The 20,833-nt window shown below is 33.3% G+C and overlaps 1 protein-coding gene and 1 long non-coding RNA gene across 5 annotated transcripts; both read right to left on the bottom strand.

The window, feature by feature from the left end:
• Positions 1 to 1,593: 1,593 nt before the first annotated feature.
• Positions 1,594 to 20,720, bottom strand: LOC107227022 (casein kinase I). 4 transcript variants are annotated; one of them, XM_046746552.1, is made up of 7 exons: positions 20,329 to 20,720; positions 15,262 to 15,299; positions 14,831 to 14,940; positions 12,672 to 12,894; positions 12,070 to 12,363; positions 11,233 to 11,509; positions 1,594 to 5,073 (listed from the first exon to the last, which is right to left on the bottom strand). In XM_046746552.1, the coding sequence occupies exons 3-7, from the start codon at positions 14,914 to 14,916 to the stop codon at positions 4,976 to 4,978; spliced, it is 978 nt and encodes a 325-aa protein (XP_046602508.1). In that variant the 5' UTR covers positions 14,917 to 14,940; positions 15,262 to 15,299; positions 20,329 to 20,720; the 3' UTR covers positions 1,594 to 4,975. The 4 variants fall into 4 exon arrangements, with proteins under 4 accessions (XP_046602508.1, XP_046602507.1, XP_015523520.1 ...); XM_046746551.1 differs by lacking the exon at positions 15,262 to 15,299; XM_015668034.2 differs by lacking the exon at positions 15,262 to 15,299 and having other exon boundaries at positions 1,594 to 5,394; positions 20,329 to 20,719.
• LOC124296579 lies at positions 8,032 to 11,226 on the bottom strand. Its single transcript, XR_006906404.1, has 2 exons — positions 8,540 to 11,226; positions 8,032 to 8,185 (listed from the first exon to the last, which is right to left on the bottom strand). It is a non-coding gene; the product is annotated as an uncharacterized LOC124296579 (long non-coding RNA).
• Positions 20,721 to 20,833: the final 113 nt, after the last annotated feature.

The following is a 20,833-nucleotide window of genomic DNA, read 5'->3' as shown; positions in this document are numbered from 1 at the left end:
CGACATTTTGAAAGATTCTTATCTGAAATTCTTGGCGGGGTTTGGTCGTGATTGGAGCGGCTTCTCTTTGTCGTAAGCGTACCTGTTCTATCAGATATTTTATATTTAAGATGCAAGAATCGCCAGTTAATGTCAAAAAAAGAGGCAAATTGAGTCAGTGGATAGTGGAATTAGTAGCTTAAACAGATGATTGAGAAGGCATTGGTTATTTGGAAGCCATTTCAATGAATTGTAACTAGTAGAACATATTGACTGAAAATTATATATCTTGAGTCAACGTTGTTCGTAACTTATTGATATGCGTAGGATTCAAATAGATGCCTATAAAGACCGGAAACAAAAAGTATAGGGATTTCTTTGCATCTTATGCGTATGGATAAATTACGAATAGGTACAGATACAAACTATAGCAAGACGATAGGGTCCAAATAATTGGTCTCTAAAACGACCAGACCGCCTCGCCTATCTAGCATTTTTACCAGGGAGACCATGTGATGGTGAAGAGGAAAGATCGAGGGGGAAGTACCCCAACTACTCAAGAGATCGTTATGCTGACACCAAATCTTGTCCTTTATTCATGACTCACCGGAAACAAAAAGTGGATAGAGCTTGTAAATATTTAGGATGATTTGGAGCAAGTAAGCAAGATGATTTAAATAGGATTCATGAACCATTAACGTAGTAATTTCGCTTAATGAGTCAGGTCATGAGAGGTGTTAAGATGACGACAGGTGTAAACACGTAGGTTTATGCTCTGATTATGATTGGTTCTCCAAGAAGTTAAGTCTTAAAGGAAGTCAATAATGTAGAAGGTGTAGAAGATAACATTGAAATGCAGACAGATTAAGATTTATAAGATACGGAAGCTCAATAGCTCATAGACGGCAAGATTCATTCATGAAACAGAATTGAACCAATTTAATTTGGATGTGTCAGAACGCAATATAAAGAATCATTCTGAGGTATTCAGTGTGGTGCCATTATAATCCAACACTCCACGGTATTTTTTGATTAAAGTGAACATCTTCACTTCATTTCCAGAGTTCAAGAGAAAACCTCTAGGACCTGCCCGAGGCTAGTGTCTTTGAACTTATATAGAAAGTTATGTCTGCAATTCTCAATGAGTTCTGTTATAGTTTTCCATGGATTGTCTATCGGAACAAATTCACCATATCCCAGTAACTCGCCAAAATACTTGTCAGTCAGCAAATACATTCGGGCAACTTTCAATGCTGTTTACGGTGTGAGGTGGTGTCACATCTAACAGCTTCTTGTTGATTTCCAATGATCGCCAAACTACTGTCAACGGGATTCCTTAAGTTATTCCTAAAGTGAATATATCTAGTCGCATGAGCAATCCTCTTAGCATAATGAATGTCACTTCTTTCGGTAGTGTAGGAATATTGTTGACAGTAGTAAAAATCACATACCCGGGAATTCTAAAAACCGCGAAAAGTACACACGGATAAACCGCGTATGTATTGTACATAGATTTGTTGATAGTCAATTGAATTTAGATATCAGGAAATATATGGGAGAACGGAGGGAAGTGGTCAAATTATCTGAAAGGATGATCAGACACGTAGTACAATATTAAATTGTCATCAGTATTCTGTTTTTTATTTACGGAGAGAAAGGGAGCAATAAACCTTCAATATTTATGAAATAACTCATATCTTAGTTACTGTCGTATTTTTATAATATACCATTTAGTATCATGTGCATGTATTATTAATTTATTAATTAACTTATCACTCATAATACATTTACACATTTTCCACTCACTCATTCATTCGTTTGTTCATTAATTATTATTTATTTTAAATTTTCGACTCATTATTATAATAAACACGTGCTTTATTGAGCATGGTTTTCATTTTTTTGTTTCTTAATTTTAAAATTGTTCTGTGAATTGTTGGGCCTATTGCATTCAGACTCTCAATTTCTATCCTGGCGCAGTCAGAACAATGGCTTTCTGGCCACTTATTTATTTGTTCTCGACACACGCGAGAAACACAAGAAACGGTTGCAATAGTGAGAGTAAGTACGAGGTCGGCCTGCAAACCTTTTCCTTTATTATAGCATTGATGGTATTTCGAATACAATGCTGTTTAAAGACTCCTCACCCTTCACTCATTAACCAAATTAACACTTCATATTCTAACATTTACAAGAAGACACAGACAACATCAAAGTTGAGATTTTTTGTGTTCATCTAAAGAATAAAGCTGTGGTTTAAACAATATGCTGGCTTAAAATAACAAGGTGACTGAGATGGAGAAAAATAAAAGTTAAAACATTTCCCTGTACGGTAATAAGGAACAATCTTAATATAATAGTGCTGTTCCTTCATTTTACATTTTATACATATATATATATATACTAAACTTTTTTGCACAGCCTTTGCAGCAATGAAAGATTTTGAACTTGCAAAATCAACAGTGTGTATTGAATGAAAATGTGTAAGGAATCTTTTGAATATTTAATTTTGTAATTTACCACAAAAGTATGAATAATGGAAATCACTGCAATGGTACGAGAACAAGCCAACCTCACGCCTAATCTCTCATCCGGGTAATCAATCGTCGAACTGAATTATGAGGAAAGCTTTAAATACTAGAAAGATAGGAAATTGAGTTTGCTTCAGCTCTGAATTTTCTGATAAGCATTCATTGAAAATGGTCCAATGCTAATTCACTTTTTTTTAAAAATTTTTTCTATATTTTACTTAAAAATTTTCCCTAAATTTTTCACTTTATGAACAACGTTGTTTTGTTCATTCAATAAAATGTCGTCTTTTTAGTATCCAAATACTTTACATGTAATTCAGCTCATTGTATTCAATGTCAATTTTATGTTAAGTCTCGCATTCGGGGCACTTTTAGCAATCGCAACTGATTCAGGGCTATCAGGGGGCATTCGGAGCTTTAACGCGTTCCTGAAACAAACGAGAAAAAAATTCTTGTTGAAATGTTAGCATCAGTTAGTCACAAGTAGAAGCGTGGTTTGGAGTGTTAGATTACAGTGGATCAACTCCAGTTAAGCAAAAAACATTAAAATAATTAAATCCAAATTCTTCGATAAATCTTTGCATTTAGACTATAAATTTTGTGAACATGAATAAACAATACGTTTTTTCATTCAAGCGATATAATTAACATAATAAATATTGTGAAAAATTCGAATTAATATGATTTGAAAGAATAGCAGCTCTCGTACCAAGGTCGGAAAGTTGCACGACCATAGTGGTAACATTATTTTTCAATATGGTAATTGTAAGGTAGGCCATTATGGTTGCGTTTCCCAATCGTAAAATTGAACTTATGTCCAATTGAACACTTATCCGTCAAGTTCAATTTTATGGCACGAAAACGCGACCATAATGGCATACTTTATGACTACTACATAGAAATAATATTAAAGATTTTGTTGATTGACAATTAGTGCACCACGTTCATAATAATCTCAAATAAAGAAAGAATGTACACACACATAGGTATATATTGTTCTACTCTCAACGTATATGAAACATATGTATACGGGGCATTTTATGATATCACGATCGAGATTCTACAATTACATGACAAAAACGTAAACGCAATTTTTTCTAGCATTTTCCGACTCAGCGTACCTAAGATATCATTTAAAAACTTGAAAAAATCCCAGATTCTAAAATCTGAAAGTTTAGAAAAAATTTTCAAAATATATCAAAATTTTCGACACCTATTATGTCGAAAATATATCGATGGAGATTTCATAACTTCTAAAAATAAAAAATAAAAATTATTATTATTATTGTATTGCATTTTTGACACAAGAATGAACATAAAAGCTCATTATAATATGGGCCGAAAAATATCTGATCAGAAATATTATAATGAGCTTTTATGTTCATTTTTGTGTCAAAAATGCAATCCAATAATAATCTTTTTTTTTTTTTGAAGTTATGAAATCTCCATTTTCTGATAGGAATCAAAAATTTTCTTATATTTTAAAAGATGTTTTCTAAATTGTTTCGGATTTTAGAAAGTGGGTTTTTTTTTTTCCAAGTTTTCAAATCATACTTCAGATACGCTGGGTCGAAAAATTGTGAAAAAAATTGAGATTGCGTTTTTCTTCATGTACTTCCATACAAAACATTATAAAGCCAATCTGAGTCATCGACGTAGAATCTTGATCGAGATGTCCCATACGTATGAGAACGTAATCGAAGCAAGACATATCAATCAATTCATAGACAGGTTTCTTAAAAATGAAAAGTGTATCATTTTATTCTGGTACACCTTTGTTTGGTCACACTTAAATCGACAACTACAAGAATCGATTGCAATGAATATTCAATCACTGTTAGCATATTACAAGTATGATCTCAGCTACACAGGACTATTGTTATTTATTCATGTCTCTTATTCTTTACTATATGCTTCGGTAGTGATTGTAACAGCAGCAGCAGCAGCAGTAGTAGTAGTAGCAGCAACATTCAACGAAAAAATTTTCCTGAGTTACTCAACGATCGGATGTAAAGGCAAACGTTAAAGAGAAATCAAAATTACAAAAGTTAGGGAAATCAATGACTATACCTGTACTCAAGACCTTTACAATGTCTAAAATTCAATCTACACCCACCTCTGTAAGTGACTTGAAAAATTCATCATTTTTTTTTTTTTGTCAAATGAGATAAAATATAATCGAGCAATACCTTTCTTGTACTCAGGGCACATATAAATTTCAAGTGAGTAAATTTTGGGAAAATTTAATCCATTGAAATTAAGTGCTTGACGATATTGGCAAATTTTATATAATAAAAACGGTAATTTAAGCTACAAACTCAGAGTACAGCTTTCGCCAAACAATTGTGTGGGATGTTGCATTCTTTAGATAAGTTTTCGTATATTTTTTTTTACAGGTTTTTTGAAGTTTTTCAACAGTAGGGTTTGGTTTATTATGAAGTAAATGGGATAGGAAGACGGTGTAGCTAGTCCTTTTTCGTTAAGTTGTTTTCAGCATGAAGAACTACGGCGACGCCTGCTGCTCGGAACTTTTTGATCACTTCGCTCTCGCCCATGGCTAGTTCTTTTTTTTCAATAATAAGTCCATTGACACCAAGAACAAATAAAACAATGATACTCTGTAAAACTAAGGCTTTTTTTCTTCAAAGTATCTGTATTTTTTCATATTCTCATATAAAAAAATAGTAATTACTAAAAAAACCAAGGAAAAAAGAAATCTCAAACAGAGTTCAGAATTTATGAAGTTTCATTGTTTAGATGGTGTGAATTTAGCCCAATTAGTTCTTTCGTCTAATCAACAGTTAAATGCCATGCTGTACACAGAGAAGATCTCCACTCCACAGGCGCTGGACCACTCGCTGCTCTATTGTCCGAAACTAATCAACTAAACAGTTCAAATCACAGTTTACCAAATTAATATAGATAATATTTCTGTGATCTGACAGATAGAAATACAGTGAGGACGGTTTTGGTATTCAAGAGGAAGAATATAACAGATCTTTATCCAACTTGTTAGACTTCAGAGTAACAACGTGAAATGAGCCATGATTACGCGTGCAAAAGTAAATCTTTTGATTCTTAAGTACAAAACCTATGGCAAATTCTACTATTGTAAGCATTTTTCATTTTCTATGTAAAATAAATCTCACATTTTTAACGTGTAAGGTTTTAAGAAACATTGTGACTACTTTTAATGCTTCAAGTAAATGCTAGATCGGAATTGGGTTTCAATTAGATAAATTTTGATTCCATATCGATTACGTAAGGAATTTTTTTTTCTAAAGATTGGTTTTGTTGAACAGAATTGTAATAAAAATTATACGATTTTAACGAATGTGAATGGTATGACCAATATAGTCCAAAGAAAAACTATGAGCTGATATAAATATGTGGCTGTGACATATTTGTGTTATAAAATTTGTGAAATATAAATAGATGGACTCAAGAGTTTGTGAAATTTGTTCAATTTAGCAAGACAGAGGGGCCCTTGAATTTAAAAAGACAGCCAAGAGGCAGTGAAGTGGACTGGGGAAATTGCGCTTTTCTGTAGTTACTGATTCATTTATAATAGAATCCCACCGAATCCCACAAGAGCGTCGGTAAGTGTAAGATTTTATTATTCCCAGGCATATCTAGTCTCAACAGAGCATCACACTAATTTACACATGGGTGACCATTTTTGCGAATCTTCAGTCAAAGATAGAGCTAGCTTTTTAAGCATAGTTCTATTACTCTAGAACCAAAAATATTTAAAAATACCAGAGTAGTGATAATTATTTTGAATCAATGACCCACCTGGAAACGTTCTCGCCTATTTAGCACTAATTTCCCATAAACCACATATTACCATACTTGCATGAGTGATAATAAAAAATTAAAGTCTAGTCGAATTCGAAAGGGCCTACCCGGGGTTGCATATGGAATATGCCCCTGAACCGATATGGATTTACTATACGCCAAATTTTAGAGCTACCTCAAAAACCTGGTTCGCCCAAGTTTAAAACCTCTATCTATATTATTACGCTGGAAACTCAGAATAACGTGGATTTCCGTTTTTTCGCGATTACTACGCCATGTTTACTGTAAAAAATATGAAAAAAAATTGGAGATCTGGCGGATATCGATGTACATACTCCAGAATTTTTTCGATTTTTTTCGGACCAAATTCGAGCTGTGAAAAATCTTTTGAGGTTTAAATTGTCGATCTCTTATTAAGTTTGAAGAGTGACTAGCTTCTTTTTTTTACAGTATGTTCATTGCGTTATTTTTGATTTTCTGTAATTTTTTCAGATTTTTCGGAAACGTGCGCCATTGTTAAAAAAAATCAAAAACTAATTTTTCAATGGTTTTTTGGGGGAAAAGTAACTCAATGTCAACTCAATCATCGGGGGGACACATTTTCGTGATCTCATGATTCTTTGACATAGTTAAAAATATTCCCTTATTTACTGAATGAATGAACAAATTCATTTTTGGTTTTATAATATTTTAGCTTTAATAATTTTTCATCTATTTGAGAAGTATATCAAACAGATTTGAAATTACATAATGTAAAAAATGTATACAACATAATGTATTTAGTCTTCATCACTATCATCATTGATAACAGGATTGACCTGCTAGGTTTCGAAAATTCTACTTAATACCTCTGCAGGCCTTATAATTTTCGCGAAATATCGAGCATTCACTGGATCGTACCAATTGAGTCAAGCAGTGTCATACTTGGCAGAAATTATCGATGACGATAATAAGATTAGTCTTCATTATCTCAAAGAAAAGAGCAATATACTGAAAATCGAAGTCAGATCGCGACACATAAATAGAAAAACTTATCGATGCTACATCGATTATGTCCCCAACTCAACTGGATACTCTGGCATCAAGCGCTATTATTGCGAATGTGCGAACGGGAGTCGTACCGTCGGATGTTGTTCACACGTAGCAGCAATAATTTCTTATATAACTAATGCTCGATATCTCGCGAAAATTATAAGGCCTGCAGAGGTATTAAGTAGAATTTTCAATCCTGTTATCAATGATGATGAAGACTGAATACATTATGTTGTACACATCTTTTACATTATGTAATTTCAAATCTGTTTGATATACTTCTCAAACAGATGAAAAATTATTATAGCTAAAATATTATAAAACCAAAAATGAATTTGTTCATTCATTCAGTAAATAAGGGAATATTTTTACCTATGTCAAAGAATCATGAGATCACGGAAATGTGTCCCCCCGATGATTGAGTTGACATTGAGTTACTTTTCCCCCAAAAAACCATTGAAAAATTAGTTTTTGATTTTTTTAACAATGGTGCACCTTTCCGAAAAATCCGAAAAAATTACAGGAAATCAAAAATAACGCAATGAACATACTGTAATAAAAAAGAAGCTAGTCACTCTTCAAAATTAATAAAAGATCGACAATTTAAGGCCGTCCTCTAGTTTCTCGGCTGTTTTTTTATGGCTTTTTCAATAATTTTTTTACGGGCAAAGCATCGAAATAATCAATCTCATTATTTTTGCATAATCTTTATTAACATTTAAATAAGCTTTACAAATTTTTTGAAGTCAAAATATATAATAGAATAGCAGTTATAGTGGCCGACAGGAAGACATCAAGTAAAAGAGGTGCTTGACGGTAACCAAGATTGCGGCTGTTCTGCTTATCTGAAATCAAAAAACCAAACGGCATTTTAATCTTCATATTCAAGACTAGCGATTGAACTAGAGTGAATTCTAAATTACAAAAATTGACTTTTTTATACACTTTTGAAAATTACATTCTATTTTTTACTCATTTTTTCTTAAGTTTTTCGCTCGTATGAAAAAAACTATCGAAGCAATCATGATAATCCTAGTTCAATCGCTGGCTTATAACATATTAAAGATGCTGTATAAATTTGAACAAGATCGGTGCAATAGTTTCTGAAATATCGTGGTTACCGTTTCGAAAAATGGTGTTTCGAGAAAAACGCGTTTGAAAGTTCGCGCATGTGATTTATACTAAAAATTCCATCTCACCGTCAATCTGCGATGCCTGGACCATACAATAGGCCTTCCTCTTCTTCTTCGAAGTCACGCAGAGCTGCTCTGTCTTCTCTTTTCGTGATTCGGGCCTGTTTTACAACATCGCTCGTGCGCCTTTCTGAACGGTCGATCCGAGAGCTATCACGCTGTTGAACATATCCTTTAGCTTGTGGGCCGATTTTCACTCCCATGGTTTCCAAGGTTTTCAGGATAGCTTCGAATCCTTCGTTGAAGATTATGACAGCGAGAAACGTGGCGATTTCAACCACTTTTGGCCCAGAATGGAGGTGCTTCGGAGCAAAAGTCCAGATTTTTGGGCATGAATCTATTTCTTTTCTTTCTCACACTTGCACGCCACAGAAATTTTAAAGCCCAATCCTCGTATATCACGTTGATGGAAAGTCACCGTACTTTTGCACTCTTTACAAATAACAGCCGAAGAAATGGTTGAAAATACACTCACAAAATTCAAAATACAATACAAAACAGTCTGTTCAACGTTCACTTCAAAATTTTTATTTTGACGAAGTTTCGTCGCTGACGCCGATGTAAACGACTTGTCTTGTTCAAAAGTGTGTCGGTTGCCTGCGAATTTTCGCTTTTTAGGTCCATCGTAACGAGCCGGGGCGTCTCTACTTCCTTTCTTGAACATTTTGAAAATTATTTTCAAAAAATCAGCTACGTGCGACTCGCAAGAGAAAATATAGTACGCTTCGCAACTGTCACAGCAAAACTGAACTAAAACTTCACGGCGTCTTAGTCAATATTCGAAAGCGTCTGTCAATGGTCTCGGCTCCCCTTTACTCGGGCCTAATTCACAAAAGGTTCAGGTAGCAGTTAGATTTAGGGATATCAATACAATGGTCAGCGCCGCTCGGCTTTCGGAGCAGCCCGGCGCGCGCTCCTGCTCCGTTCCAGGGCCGTAACTTGTGAACCACTTCGAATATCGAAAAATCCTTTGGCACACATTTTCTACACATGTTGTAGATGTGATTTATGAAAAAAAAAAAAAATCGATTTTTTCGACCCGAGAAACTAGAGGACGGCCTTAAACCTCAAAAGATTTTTCAGAGCTCGAATTTGGTCCGAAAAAATTCGAAAAAATTCTGGAGTATGTACATCGATATCCGCCAGATCTCCAATTTTTTTCATATTTTTTACAGTAAAAATGGCGTAGTAATCGCGAAAAAACGGAAATCCACGTTATTCTGAGTTTCCAGCGTAATAATGTAAATAGAGGTTTTAAACTTGGGTGAACCAGGTTTTGGAGGTAGCCCTAAAATGTGGCGTATAGTAAATCCACATCGGTTCAGGGGGATATTTCATATGCAACCCCGGCTAGGCCCTTTACAGATTACATCAAGCGCATATTGAGCCTTGGTGTAAGTAAAAGGAAGTAGACTAATTGTATTGCAATAATCAAAAAGGGGTTTAGAATGTAACACCGTGATCGTGATGTTTTGAGGAATAGAGAAAAACCTAATCTCTAGTCAGCATTTCTCATATTTTTCAAATTTTAGTTTGTTTCACTCCTTTTTGGAACAAGATGGAGTTTAAAAAAAAAAATCACCTTTTAAATCATGTGATCTATGTTTTAGAATAAATCCAAGAATTTCTGGTGAGAAGATGTGTATCTAAATCATTGAATTATATTACACGTATTTTATCATAGGTTGTTGCCTAAGAATTTTCCTTGGCATTTTATTGCAAAATTTGACTTAAATTTACAACGTAATAATGATTTTGACTAATTTCATCTTTCAAGAATTCATTCAAGATCTCAGGAGAGGCATAGCAAGATCGATGCTTTAAGATAGGATTTGGACTACATTTATGCTTGATTTACTAAATACTTCATCGTCGATGTTCTACGTCTAAATACGTTCAGCTCAACTCAATGTGTAAGTGTCTTCTATTTAACCCTTTCAGAACTGAATGAAATCTAACGGTGGCAATTATTTGTTTTTAATATTTCGATTTTCATTTTTCTACTATATCTAATTTTTTTTAGATTTTCCTTAAACCTATATCAAAAGTTATACACATGTCCATTACAGTGGAGGTGTAATGTTTTTCAAGGTTACAACTGTGCATTAATAGGTGCTGAGCTTATTATATATCTTTCATAACACTTGAGAATTTTCTAAAAACATAAATATTATTTTTCCAGTGAAAAAATTAATTTCAAATAGCCCATAAAAATCGAAACGAGAACGAGAACTTTTTTCGTCTACTTCAGCTCCAGTTCTATGACTAGAAAATATACTTAAATGAAGGGACAGTCTTCAATATATTTTTTTTCAGATAGGTATTGGAACTGTTGACAAAACCCATCTTTTAAGAAAAATCGGATGAGTGAAACTTTAGTTATGAATTTTTGAAATGTATATCCACTGAAATGGACAACAGTTCTGAAAAGGTTAAGTCCAATTTTATACGGAAAACATAATTCTGAAGAAAATTGTTCAATAAATTTCAAACGTATAAAATTTGATTGACGGAATATGACTGGATGTATTGGATACCGATTGATAACCGATAAATGGTCATGGATAAGGCTCTGTTTAATTCTGAATTTTGTTGAAAGAAACCTCAATGTTTCGACAAGGTGGGCTGCTTCATATGAGAGTATTAACCAGGTAACCATCGTCACTTGTATGCAGTAGGATGTGTTCCAATGGACGCACCTGTCTGGGCATTGGCTTGAGTAGTTGTCTGACCTTGGCCCTGACCTTGTGGTCCTTGGCTCGGTATGCCTGGACCTCCCGTAGATGGACCACTGACAGAGTTCAGGTTGGCCCCCTTCTGCTTTAGCATTGTCCAGTCAAAAGTATAATCATACTGATGATTTAAGGTCCGGAACAATATGCGGAACAATTGTCGCAGGTACATGTAGTCAGGACTCTCTTCAAATCGCAACCCTCGTGTGTAGTTCAGGTACATCGCAAACTCTGCTGGGAAGCCCTAGAATCATAAATAAATAAATAAATAAATAATTGTGTCAATATTTATTAAGAGAATTAACACAACTGACAGACTTAGCTTCTGTGTCGGAAAGTGAATCATGTAACTGATATTTACCTCACATTTTTTACAATAGGAGTTACTGCTAGTGTTTTTGTTCAGTGGTCTGATACTTACAATGACTTATACTTAATTACTTTATTTGCAAATTGTTTCATAGGCTGTTTTCCTCAGTACAAAACGCGTAAATTGTTAACAAGATAATATTCTAGATTGAATGAATCAATTATTCCATTATTTTACAGAGTTTTTTTAGAAACCCGATACAAAATTTTGTATATTGTATAAAAAAACCTACTTATTTCAGATCCTTTCCAATCTGATCCGAATATCTGAATACAGTTTTAATTACGAGACTTGTTTATTAGGAAAAAAAAATAAATAAAAAAAGTTGAAAAGTGTTTTCGGAGAAAACGAATTCGTTGTTGGTCCTGAATTTGTTTTTCAACGAAGAAACCGGATTGAGACTTGAAGAGACTATCTCAAATCGTGTAACTCACCTTACATAAAACCTCAACTGGAGTGGACATCTTCTTTTCACTGATCTTTTCATATTTCTGCTTTTTGGTAGCAGCCTTGAGTCCCTGCCAAGGCAAAGATCCTCGATTGAAGTACATGAGAACATAACCCAATGATTCCATATCATCACGGCGACTTTGCTCAATGCCAAGGTGGGCGTTAATTGAAGCATATCTTGCTGTTCCCGTCAAATTCTTATCCTCTCTGTATATTATATGTGACCTGGTGCGACTGTCTCTGTATTTTTTTGCTAGTCCAAAATCTATCATGAAGAGCTGTAAAATAATTTATAAAGTACCGTGAACTTTGATTGGGAAAAAAATATTAGGGACTGTAATAATAGTGATAAAAAGATGTGCAAAATATAAGACTGCAGCATGCTGAATTTAAATTAGATTTTGTTTCGGAACGCTAATGCATTTATTGATCAAACAAACATTTGTATACAAAAAACGACAAGTATTTCACGTACCGACGCTACATCTGAATAACCAGGTATTTAAGCCTTGGTACCAGTATAAGCATGTATTAGTATTTAGAGATATACCATTACACGCCTAGTGACTTTGTTTTTTTGACTCACCTTATTGCAGTGGCGCCCGATTCCCATTAAAAAGTTGTCTGGCTTTATATCTCTATGAATAAAATGTTTGCAGTGGACGAATTCAATTCGTCCAATCATTTGGTCAGCCAGCATCAATACTGTTTTTATCGTAAACCTTCGCGAACAGAATGTAAAGAGATCTTCTAAGGAAGGTCCCAACAAATCCATAACAAGCACATTATATTCACGTTCCTGGCCATACCTGGAATAGCAAGAGTGTTTGATTTTACAAAGTTTTCAAAAAGTGCCACAATTAGAAAATCATCTTGTCAACTGGAAAACGCTTCCCGAACTAGAAATATACATTTTTTAAAATGGATTTATGTTCTAAGGATTGTTATACAGTTTGTGACAGCTAGAAAATTGTAACACAAGGGTATTTCATTATTTAAGCTATTGTATTCACACTGATTAGAATCGACGCATCTATCAACTTTCGGCTTAAATATCACGAAGTTGAAGCTAGCAGCCAGAATTAGCAGTCAAACGTTCTAATGTTCATTCGAATTAGTTAGTCGAGGCTGAAAATCAAAATTTCGTGAAATATCTTGAACCCTAAATACTTTGATAGAATAATGAGGATAAAATTAAACTGCATTTTTCTATTTCCAAAAAGTTTAACACATTTCGCTGCTAACTCTGGCTGCTACCTTCGGCTTCATCTAAGTATCTAATGGTCTTTGGCTTCAAATGAGACTTCAGTAGCCATATACCGGGGGTTAGAACTATCCCCTATAAGTACGAGCTGTTAGTTATTTGAATCATCAATGAAGTGTCAGTGTTGACCAGACAGCCGATCAAGCAGCATCGCGCACAGGAAAAAGCTTCTTTAGAAAGTGCACTATGCCACTACTTTTTTTTTCTCACAAGTATCACATGTAAGGGGTATCACCTCCAAGTTTTAGTTGATAATATAATAAATTGACAACGATATGATTTTTTGAGTGAAAATGTCTTTTTGGAGCATTTTCTCCTCTATGAATATTTTTTAACATAATGCAATTTGATTTCTTATGAACCGACTTTTCGTCCACAGTCTAGAATGTTCAAGGCATGTTCTGTAACTCTTTGATTCGCATCGGACGGATAGTTATCTCACAATCATTTTTCGAAACTGATTGGGTACTCGATCCAGTGTGGCTACTGTGAAATAATTTGTTAATCTGACTGTGAAGAGTTAAATAAAATGTAAAGGATGAAGTTAGTAACGTTAGCACAGCAAAACATTGGACGAAAAACCAGCAGTTTGTAACTATAAAATATCTTGGAAGTGAGGAGTTAAATTTACAACATATGAGTACAGTAGAACCTTGTTCATCAGGTTTTCGATTGATTAAAGCTCCGCTCTCTCGATATTAGGTTGGACGAACGAAGTAATGCTCTATATTGTTTATGCTGCTGTATTGCATTTTAGTGAATTTCATAAAATCCTGAATTTGCAAAGTAATAAGTTTTGCTAAAAATGTATAGTTATAGTAACGTTACGAACTTCCTAATACCAATTAATATCTACTTAAAAAAATGTCGGCATTATATTTCTGATCATGTAATGAATTTCATTAATAGTAAAGTGAATTATCACTAAATTGTAACACAAGGTGTCCAGTAACTGAACAGTTTAGAATTCCTTGACAAGTCTAAGATTTTAAAATCGACATGGACCCTTTATACAGCAAAGAAATCAACATTTTATTTTAATCATTCATAAATTGTAAAAACTTTGAAATGGGTTTTTTTGCTCATTCGTAGACTGGCTTCCATTTATGCCTAATAAATACTTTATGCATGCAAATCAGACTATAATTAATTTTACAGTTGTATGGATGTACATTCCACTTCTGTTTCGCGTATGTAGGCTTTTTTTAACCACTGAACACCTTGTAGCATGAATTTATTTTAGCGCCTAACATTGATTGGGTAGAAAATATTTTGCATCGTATTGCAATCATTTGGAAATGTCTCAAAATTTTAATATCCCCCAATTTTGTTTTGTTTTTCCTGGTTTGTAAGAAATCCTTCCATAAAAAGGTACTATGTTTCACTGTAAGCGACGACTATATTTTCAACTCGTTTTTCTTAATACTGATTAATAAGTTTACACTTATTATGTATAAGTTTGAATCTAGTATAATAATTACCATCGTATGTGAGGTATTCCGATTCCTCCGTGTAAGATTTTGTATAATTTGGATTCGTAGAGGAGCTGCGGGTGGCGCGCTCGCATATTTTCCAGTTTCACTGCAACTTCCTATAGCAGAGTTATAAAATAGTACATGAGTTGTTAATGTCACAAGTTTTAATTGGGAAAGCTAATGTAATAATAAATATATGAACAAGATGAAAAGCCTGAGCCAGCAACATTCATCGTTCAATAAATATAATTGACAGTATATCAAAAAAATGTCATATTCAGGTGCTACAGAATTAGCCTCACGAGGCAATAACTTGCAGCATAGTTGTTATTCATATTTTTCTCTACTCGATATATATATATATATATCTTGACCATTCCCTCATTTATAGGCAGGTTAATCTTAGACTGGTTTAAGTTTTGAAAAAATATACGTACAATTTCTTGCACCAGTCTGCTGCTTGTTCAAGTGGAATCTAAGCAGTGGAGAAAAAATGTTATCCCCAGATTTCTTCTAAGAATAAATACTTCGATAGATTTTTAAACTGACCATATATGTTTATGACGATTTTTGTCACACAGTGAAAAATAACAAGCGAATAAAATTCTAGCCTCATTATTACATCACCGTGACATGGAAACAATAAATTCCAATGGATTTTAGAAACCAAGAATTGGCCGATATTGATTATCACGATTTTAGGAATCAAAAAATTATTGTCCAAACAATACCTCAAAACTTATGAATGTCAGAAAAAGAACATGAATTGTGGGTTTTAAAAGGTGTAAGGGTGCAAAGTTTATCCGGGGATTATAAATTAGAATTTAATACTAGGACTAATCACCAGATAACGATCTGCTGTTCCCCATAACAGTCACCATTTTCATGAGTTTGCAGTTAATAATGTTAAAGTAAGGAAAGATTGCAATAGAAAATACCATTTTTCAATTTTAAAAACAATTTTGAAGCAAAATATGAGATTCTTCATGCTATATTATACAGTTTACTAAATTTCAAACAGTCTGAAGATTGCGAAATAACAGTCAATTTTCCTAAAAAATATATCTTTACAAATATCTCAGCTAACGTCAACCTCATCCATTTTGTACCACTCTGAAACTGCAGTTTCAGGTAGCAAAGTTATAGTATAAGTACTCTTTTCTTCGGTTAATGTTATTATATTGATGGGAGGGGGAAAATTGAGCCCTTTGAGGAAGGAATAACGTTAGACCAATTTCGAGAACAAAATTCCTTTATCTCTGGACTAAAAATACATTTCAAGCGTTATTGACATTTTTTGAAATCCTGTTTAATTGTAAACGAGGCCCATTTTACCCACTCTTCCCTATATTTATTACTTAACCATGGTTATTATCATCTTTCAGACACTAGTATTAGTATGGAAAGATTTTTTATATCATATAACGAAAGGACGATCTACACTTTTGTAAATATTATAAATTGTTATTTCCTGCTACTCAAATCAATTATCATTATAAATAGTATTCGATGATTCTAACACAACACATAACACATAATTATTAGTAAAAGTTTGATGATAATTATGGGATATTGAATCTCGGCTCAAAAACTGGCAAGTGTGATTTCTTTATGCTTAAGCATAATATTCTACTTTTGGTTAACACACAAAACTCCCTGACTGTTAGCAATTTTTCAAATCTTTTATCGCTATGAATTGAATGGCTTTTAACGACTTGTTCTGAGGTAGAATAAAAGATGTAAATATTTTCATTGTACAGTTAGTACACCTGAAACAAAGTCGTTATTAATTAAGTAAGGAACATTCACATTTGTGGGCATGAATTTCGAGCAGTTTTCTTGATTTTTGCAATAATTTTTCATTACTCTGCTACTTATTCACAAGATTGAAGTTAGTAACGTTATCGCAATGAAATATTAGAGAAAAGCTCACTACTTTCTTAATATTACAATCATTTTGAATAAACTGAGATTTTGAAATATGCGTGTGTGTTTCGTTTTATGACAATTTACTGAATTTCAGACAATTCCAAAATCGCGAAATAACGGTTTTTCCTAAGCATGAAATCGTCATAATAACTTTACTAACTAATACGATACTTATTTCTGAATTAGGTTTGCAGATAAAGATGAATTGAAAAGGACTCAGGCATAGACATCAGTTTCAAAGTTGTTGAAAGTTTCTTATTTTTTTCCCTATCCTACTGAATTTCACACTCAATAATAATTTGGACTGTGTCAAAATATCAAGTTAAGGTAGTTGTCGTGGTACAATATTGTAAGAAAGTGTTGTATCATGCGCGCGGTTAGAGAGCACACGAGCTTGTAGCAGAATGTGCTATAATTTTCGTGTAAGACTGTACCCATGGAGACGTTACCCACACAGTACTTATATGCACGTATACACCAATGCTCTTAAACATTTTTATACATTGCAATCCGGCAACGTTACTTAGTCCCCAACAGTCTTGATATATTGGAGACTAAGTCTATGTACAGTATAGATTGATACGTAGATTCAGTGATTTGTGTTTATGTTTTTAACTGCGTCTACAATAAGTGAAATAATGTCAGAAAATTTAAGATATAAAGGAAGTTTTATTAAAAAGAAGTGTTAGATAAATGTCTACGACTGATTAAATCAATTGATAAAGGCCGAATACGAAAAATGGAATCACAAGTGGAAAATGAAACTGAGGATGATTCTAACGTGAAAGTTGGGAAACGTATAATTGACGTCGATGAAATTGAAGATAATTTAGAGTGCAAAGTTTGTCATGAAACGTTATCTTTAAAGAGAATAAAAAAAGAAATCCGTTCAGGTCTTCATTCCACGTTTTTTATACAATGTAAGAAGTGTTGTATATTAAATATAGTTGAAACAGGTAAAGTTCATGTTACCAAAGACAGTGGCAAACACTCGGATCTCAACACAAAAGTTGTATTCGGTATGTTTTTCTTTTATTGTGAACGTTTCTGTAATGAATTGCGCAAATCCTAACCTACTTTAAGTCCGAAAATATATGTGATCAAGTGCAATATATGTAACTCACGTAATATTTCTTCCATTTATTATTTATATCATCTGAGTTTAAAAAACTTCAGTTGTGTTATATGCTGTGTTTAATTTAAGTTTAACACAAAGATTATATTAATATTCTTTATTGTGTTACCAAAAATATACAGTATATTTTATTTGTAATGACTATGTGAGTTTCACGTTAAATTTTATTTAATATTTAATTTCTTTCTTGTCTAGAAAAAGTCACTACGGATAAGTATATAATTACAAAAATGTTCATTTGTTAAAATATAAAAAACACATATGATTAAAGGAAATTTTTATGTCGCGTTATATTTATATCATTTATTATTAATATTTACAAGTTTAATTTTCAGATGCTTCTGTATTATTGCATCCTGTGTTTCCTTTATATTTAATACAAAGATTGTGTTGAAATTATTCTTGTACAAGTTAAAATTTTAAATATTTTATCAGCAATAAATATATGAGTACTGAAAATATTATTGTATATCCATTTGTCCCTCCGTCCGTTTGAATTTACCGCGCAAATAATATCCATACTCACGTACAGCGTTGTCAAGTTGTTTCTGTCCAACTAGCTAGTACGTATACTTTCTCATAAGCTGTTGAACTTTACATTATTATTTATTGACAATGAGACGGACGATATTTTATTTCATTTTTTCTAAAAATTCAGAACACAAACATTAAGTGACTGTTAGTTTTTTGAAAATTTCTGAGTTAGTTTTTTATTAAGACTGATAAATTGGTACAAGCACTATGTTGTGCCTATACTCTCCATGTTAATGAACCGATTTTTAATTAAGTGTATCTCGAGTTAGAAAGGGTCAATCGACTTCAAATTTTAAGAGTGATTGTATTATCATGTCGTTAATAAATATACAAAATTTCAGAATTTTCTGACTGTACGCGTTTTTCACGACAACTACCTTAATGTGTTTCAAAGTTTATTTTTTTTTTTTATTGCAATATTTGTTTAAAGTTTAATCAATAAGATCCTAAAGTATTATCGAACAAAATATAATACAAACTTTTATGTGAATTGAATTTAACCTTGTTGTGTGTCAATTTTTCCCTAATTATACCAATTCATATCCATTATCATTGTGACTCCATCATGATAATACTCATATGTGATATTTTGATGTGGTATTTGTGTGAGCATGCTCTTATTTACATAAATCCAGAAAAAATCCAATAAATTTTCAAAAATATATCCGCAGTTTTGACGTATACATAATTATACATACTATCGCTGATGCAATTTGTCAGAGGAACAAGCAAACACAATGCAACCTTTGTCTATTTATAAGTATTTATTTTATTTGATCTATAAATTGCTGACATTGAAGTTGAAATTTGTAAGCTAATTGACAGAAAAATTCCTGTCAGTACAGCAATTTGGTACGATTTTTACAAAATGGTAAGACTGAAAAACTAGAATGATATATATTTCAAATGCAATTTTTTTCTGAAATTGCTAGTTGATTTTTGGTGTATGAATTAACGCTTACATAAATACCATTGACCTTGCTTATCGTTACTTTTGCGTATAACGTTTCGTGAACTTCAACACATTTTTACAGAATCAATCCTACTGCTGCTGCATTTATAAATTGCTTTCACATTCTGAGTAGGTTGCTGATTACTTTATCCCGTATAATTGAAAGTAAATATAAGGTTGGAAATACATTTGTTATAAAATTTTCAAGTGTATCTGATGCCTTAATACTACAACGAATGACATGCTTTAGCGAAAGAATTGCAAAAGGATATTTGACCATTACAAATATGAGTGTTTCATTTTGTGTGTTTTGTGCAGGGTTGTACCCTATTCAGAATTCTCTTCTCTACCTACTTGCAATATTGTGGATTCCTAATTTCGTCATTGATCGTGAAAATTAGTCAACTTTATTTGGCATACCAGACCAGCAAGATGATTACAAATAACGGAAATTACGTGGTAATTCAGGTGAAAATTTTTATTCAATTTGCGGTCGGACGTCAAGGACGGAATTTTAGTTCGGAAATTGATTTTCACGATCACCGTTAAAATAATGTCTATCTTATTTGCTTATGGTAACAGTGCAAGGAGGTATCACGTCACTCTTCCTGATAACTGTACAGCCTGTAACCTACTTTAGCGAATCGTAGAAAATGCTATTAGTCAATCCCGTCATCTACAACCATCTATTGCTTGATTTTTTTTTCATCTACAGTCTTAGCAACAAACAAGGTCGCGCATTAGGTTTGACAATAAAAAATGGTGACCAAATGGTAAAGTGAGTTTTGATACAGGTGGATTAGTGGATTATCTCTCTGGTTCTGTCATGACATAACGGTGAGTGTCGGGTTTTTGTTGTTGCGATGACCGAGCGGGGAACGGAAAGTTTAACTGGGAATTTTGACAGAGGAGAGTTTAACGTAAAATGGTTTTTTTTTTTTACTAGTGTCTTACTTCGCCATTTGAGATGTTGATCCCGAGATAAATATCACCGAATGATCCGGATCCAATTTTCCTCATCAGCCGATATTTTGCACCCACGATAAATTCAATCTTTGTGTTGGCGAGCGACATGTTGGACTCTTTTTAGTTACCACACAACGACGACGACGCGACGAAGACGCACAAAACGCCACAGAAATAATACCGTCCCGCGTCCAGTTGGTTGATAAATGTTCGTACAGAAAATTTTCTGAATAAGGAAGGTTTCACGAAGTAACTAAAGAGTTCAAAATAATGACTAATAATAGGAAATTAACGGGAAATGGAGGCGACAGTCACTAGTGGCACAGCAGCCCCCAACGTGCCGACATTTTCCCTTCGCTCGACAGTCACAACTGATTACTGACGTTGCGGAAACGATGCATTCTGGGAAATGGAATAACAGTTACTCCGTCAAACGAATGACTATATGAATGAAAACAACGTGATTAACCATTTAGTCAGACCAAAATCGTCA

Source organism: Neodiprion lecontei, chromosome 1, assembly GCF_021901455.1.
Source record: "Neodiprion lecontei isolate iyNeoLeco1 chromosome 1, iyNeoLeco1.1, whole genome shotgun sequence".
Classification (NCBI taxonomy): Eukaryota; Metazoa; Arthropoda; class Insecta; order Hymenoptera; family Diprionidae; genus Neodiprion; species Neodiprion lecontei.
This window is presented reverse-complemented; position numbering and strand designations above follow the sequence as displayed.

Bases quoted from the DNA above. Each gene is read 5' to 3' on its own strand.
- LOC107227022 (XM_046746551.1), bottom strand. From the start codon at position 20,448: ATGTCGCTCGCCAACACAAAGATTGAATTTATCGTGGGTGCAAAATAT. The intron at 14,941-20,328 runs GTAAGACACTAG...ACTCTGCTATAG, and splicing joins TCAACATCTCAAATGGCGAA to GAAGTTGCAGTGAAACTGGA. The intron at 11,510-12,069 runs GTGAGTTACACG...TTATGATTCTAG, and splicing joins CAGTTGAGGTTTTATGTAAG to GGCTTCCCAGCAGAGTTTGC.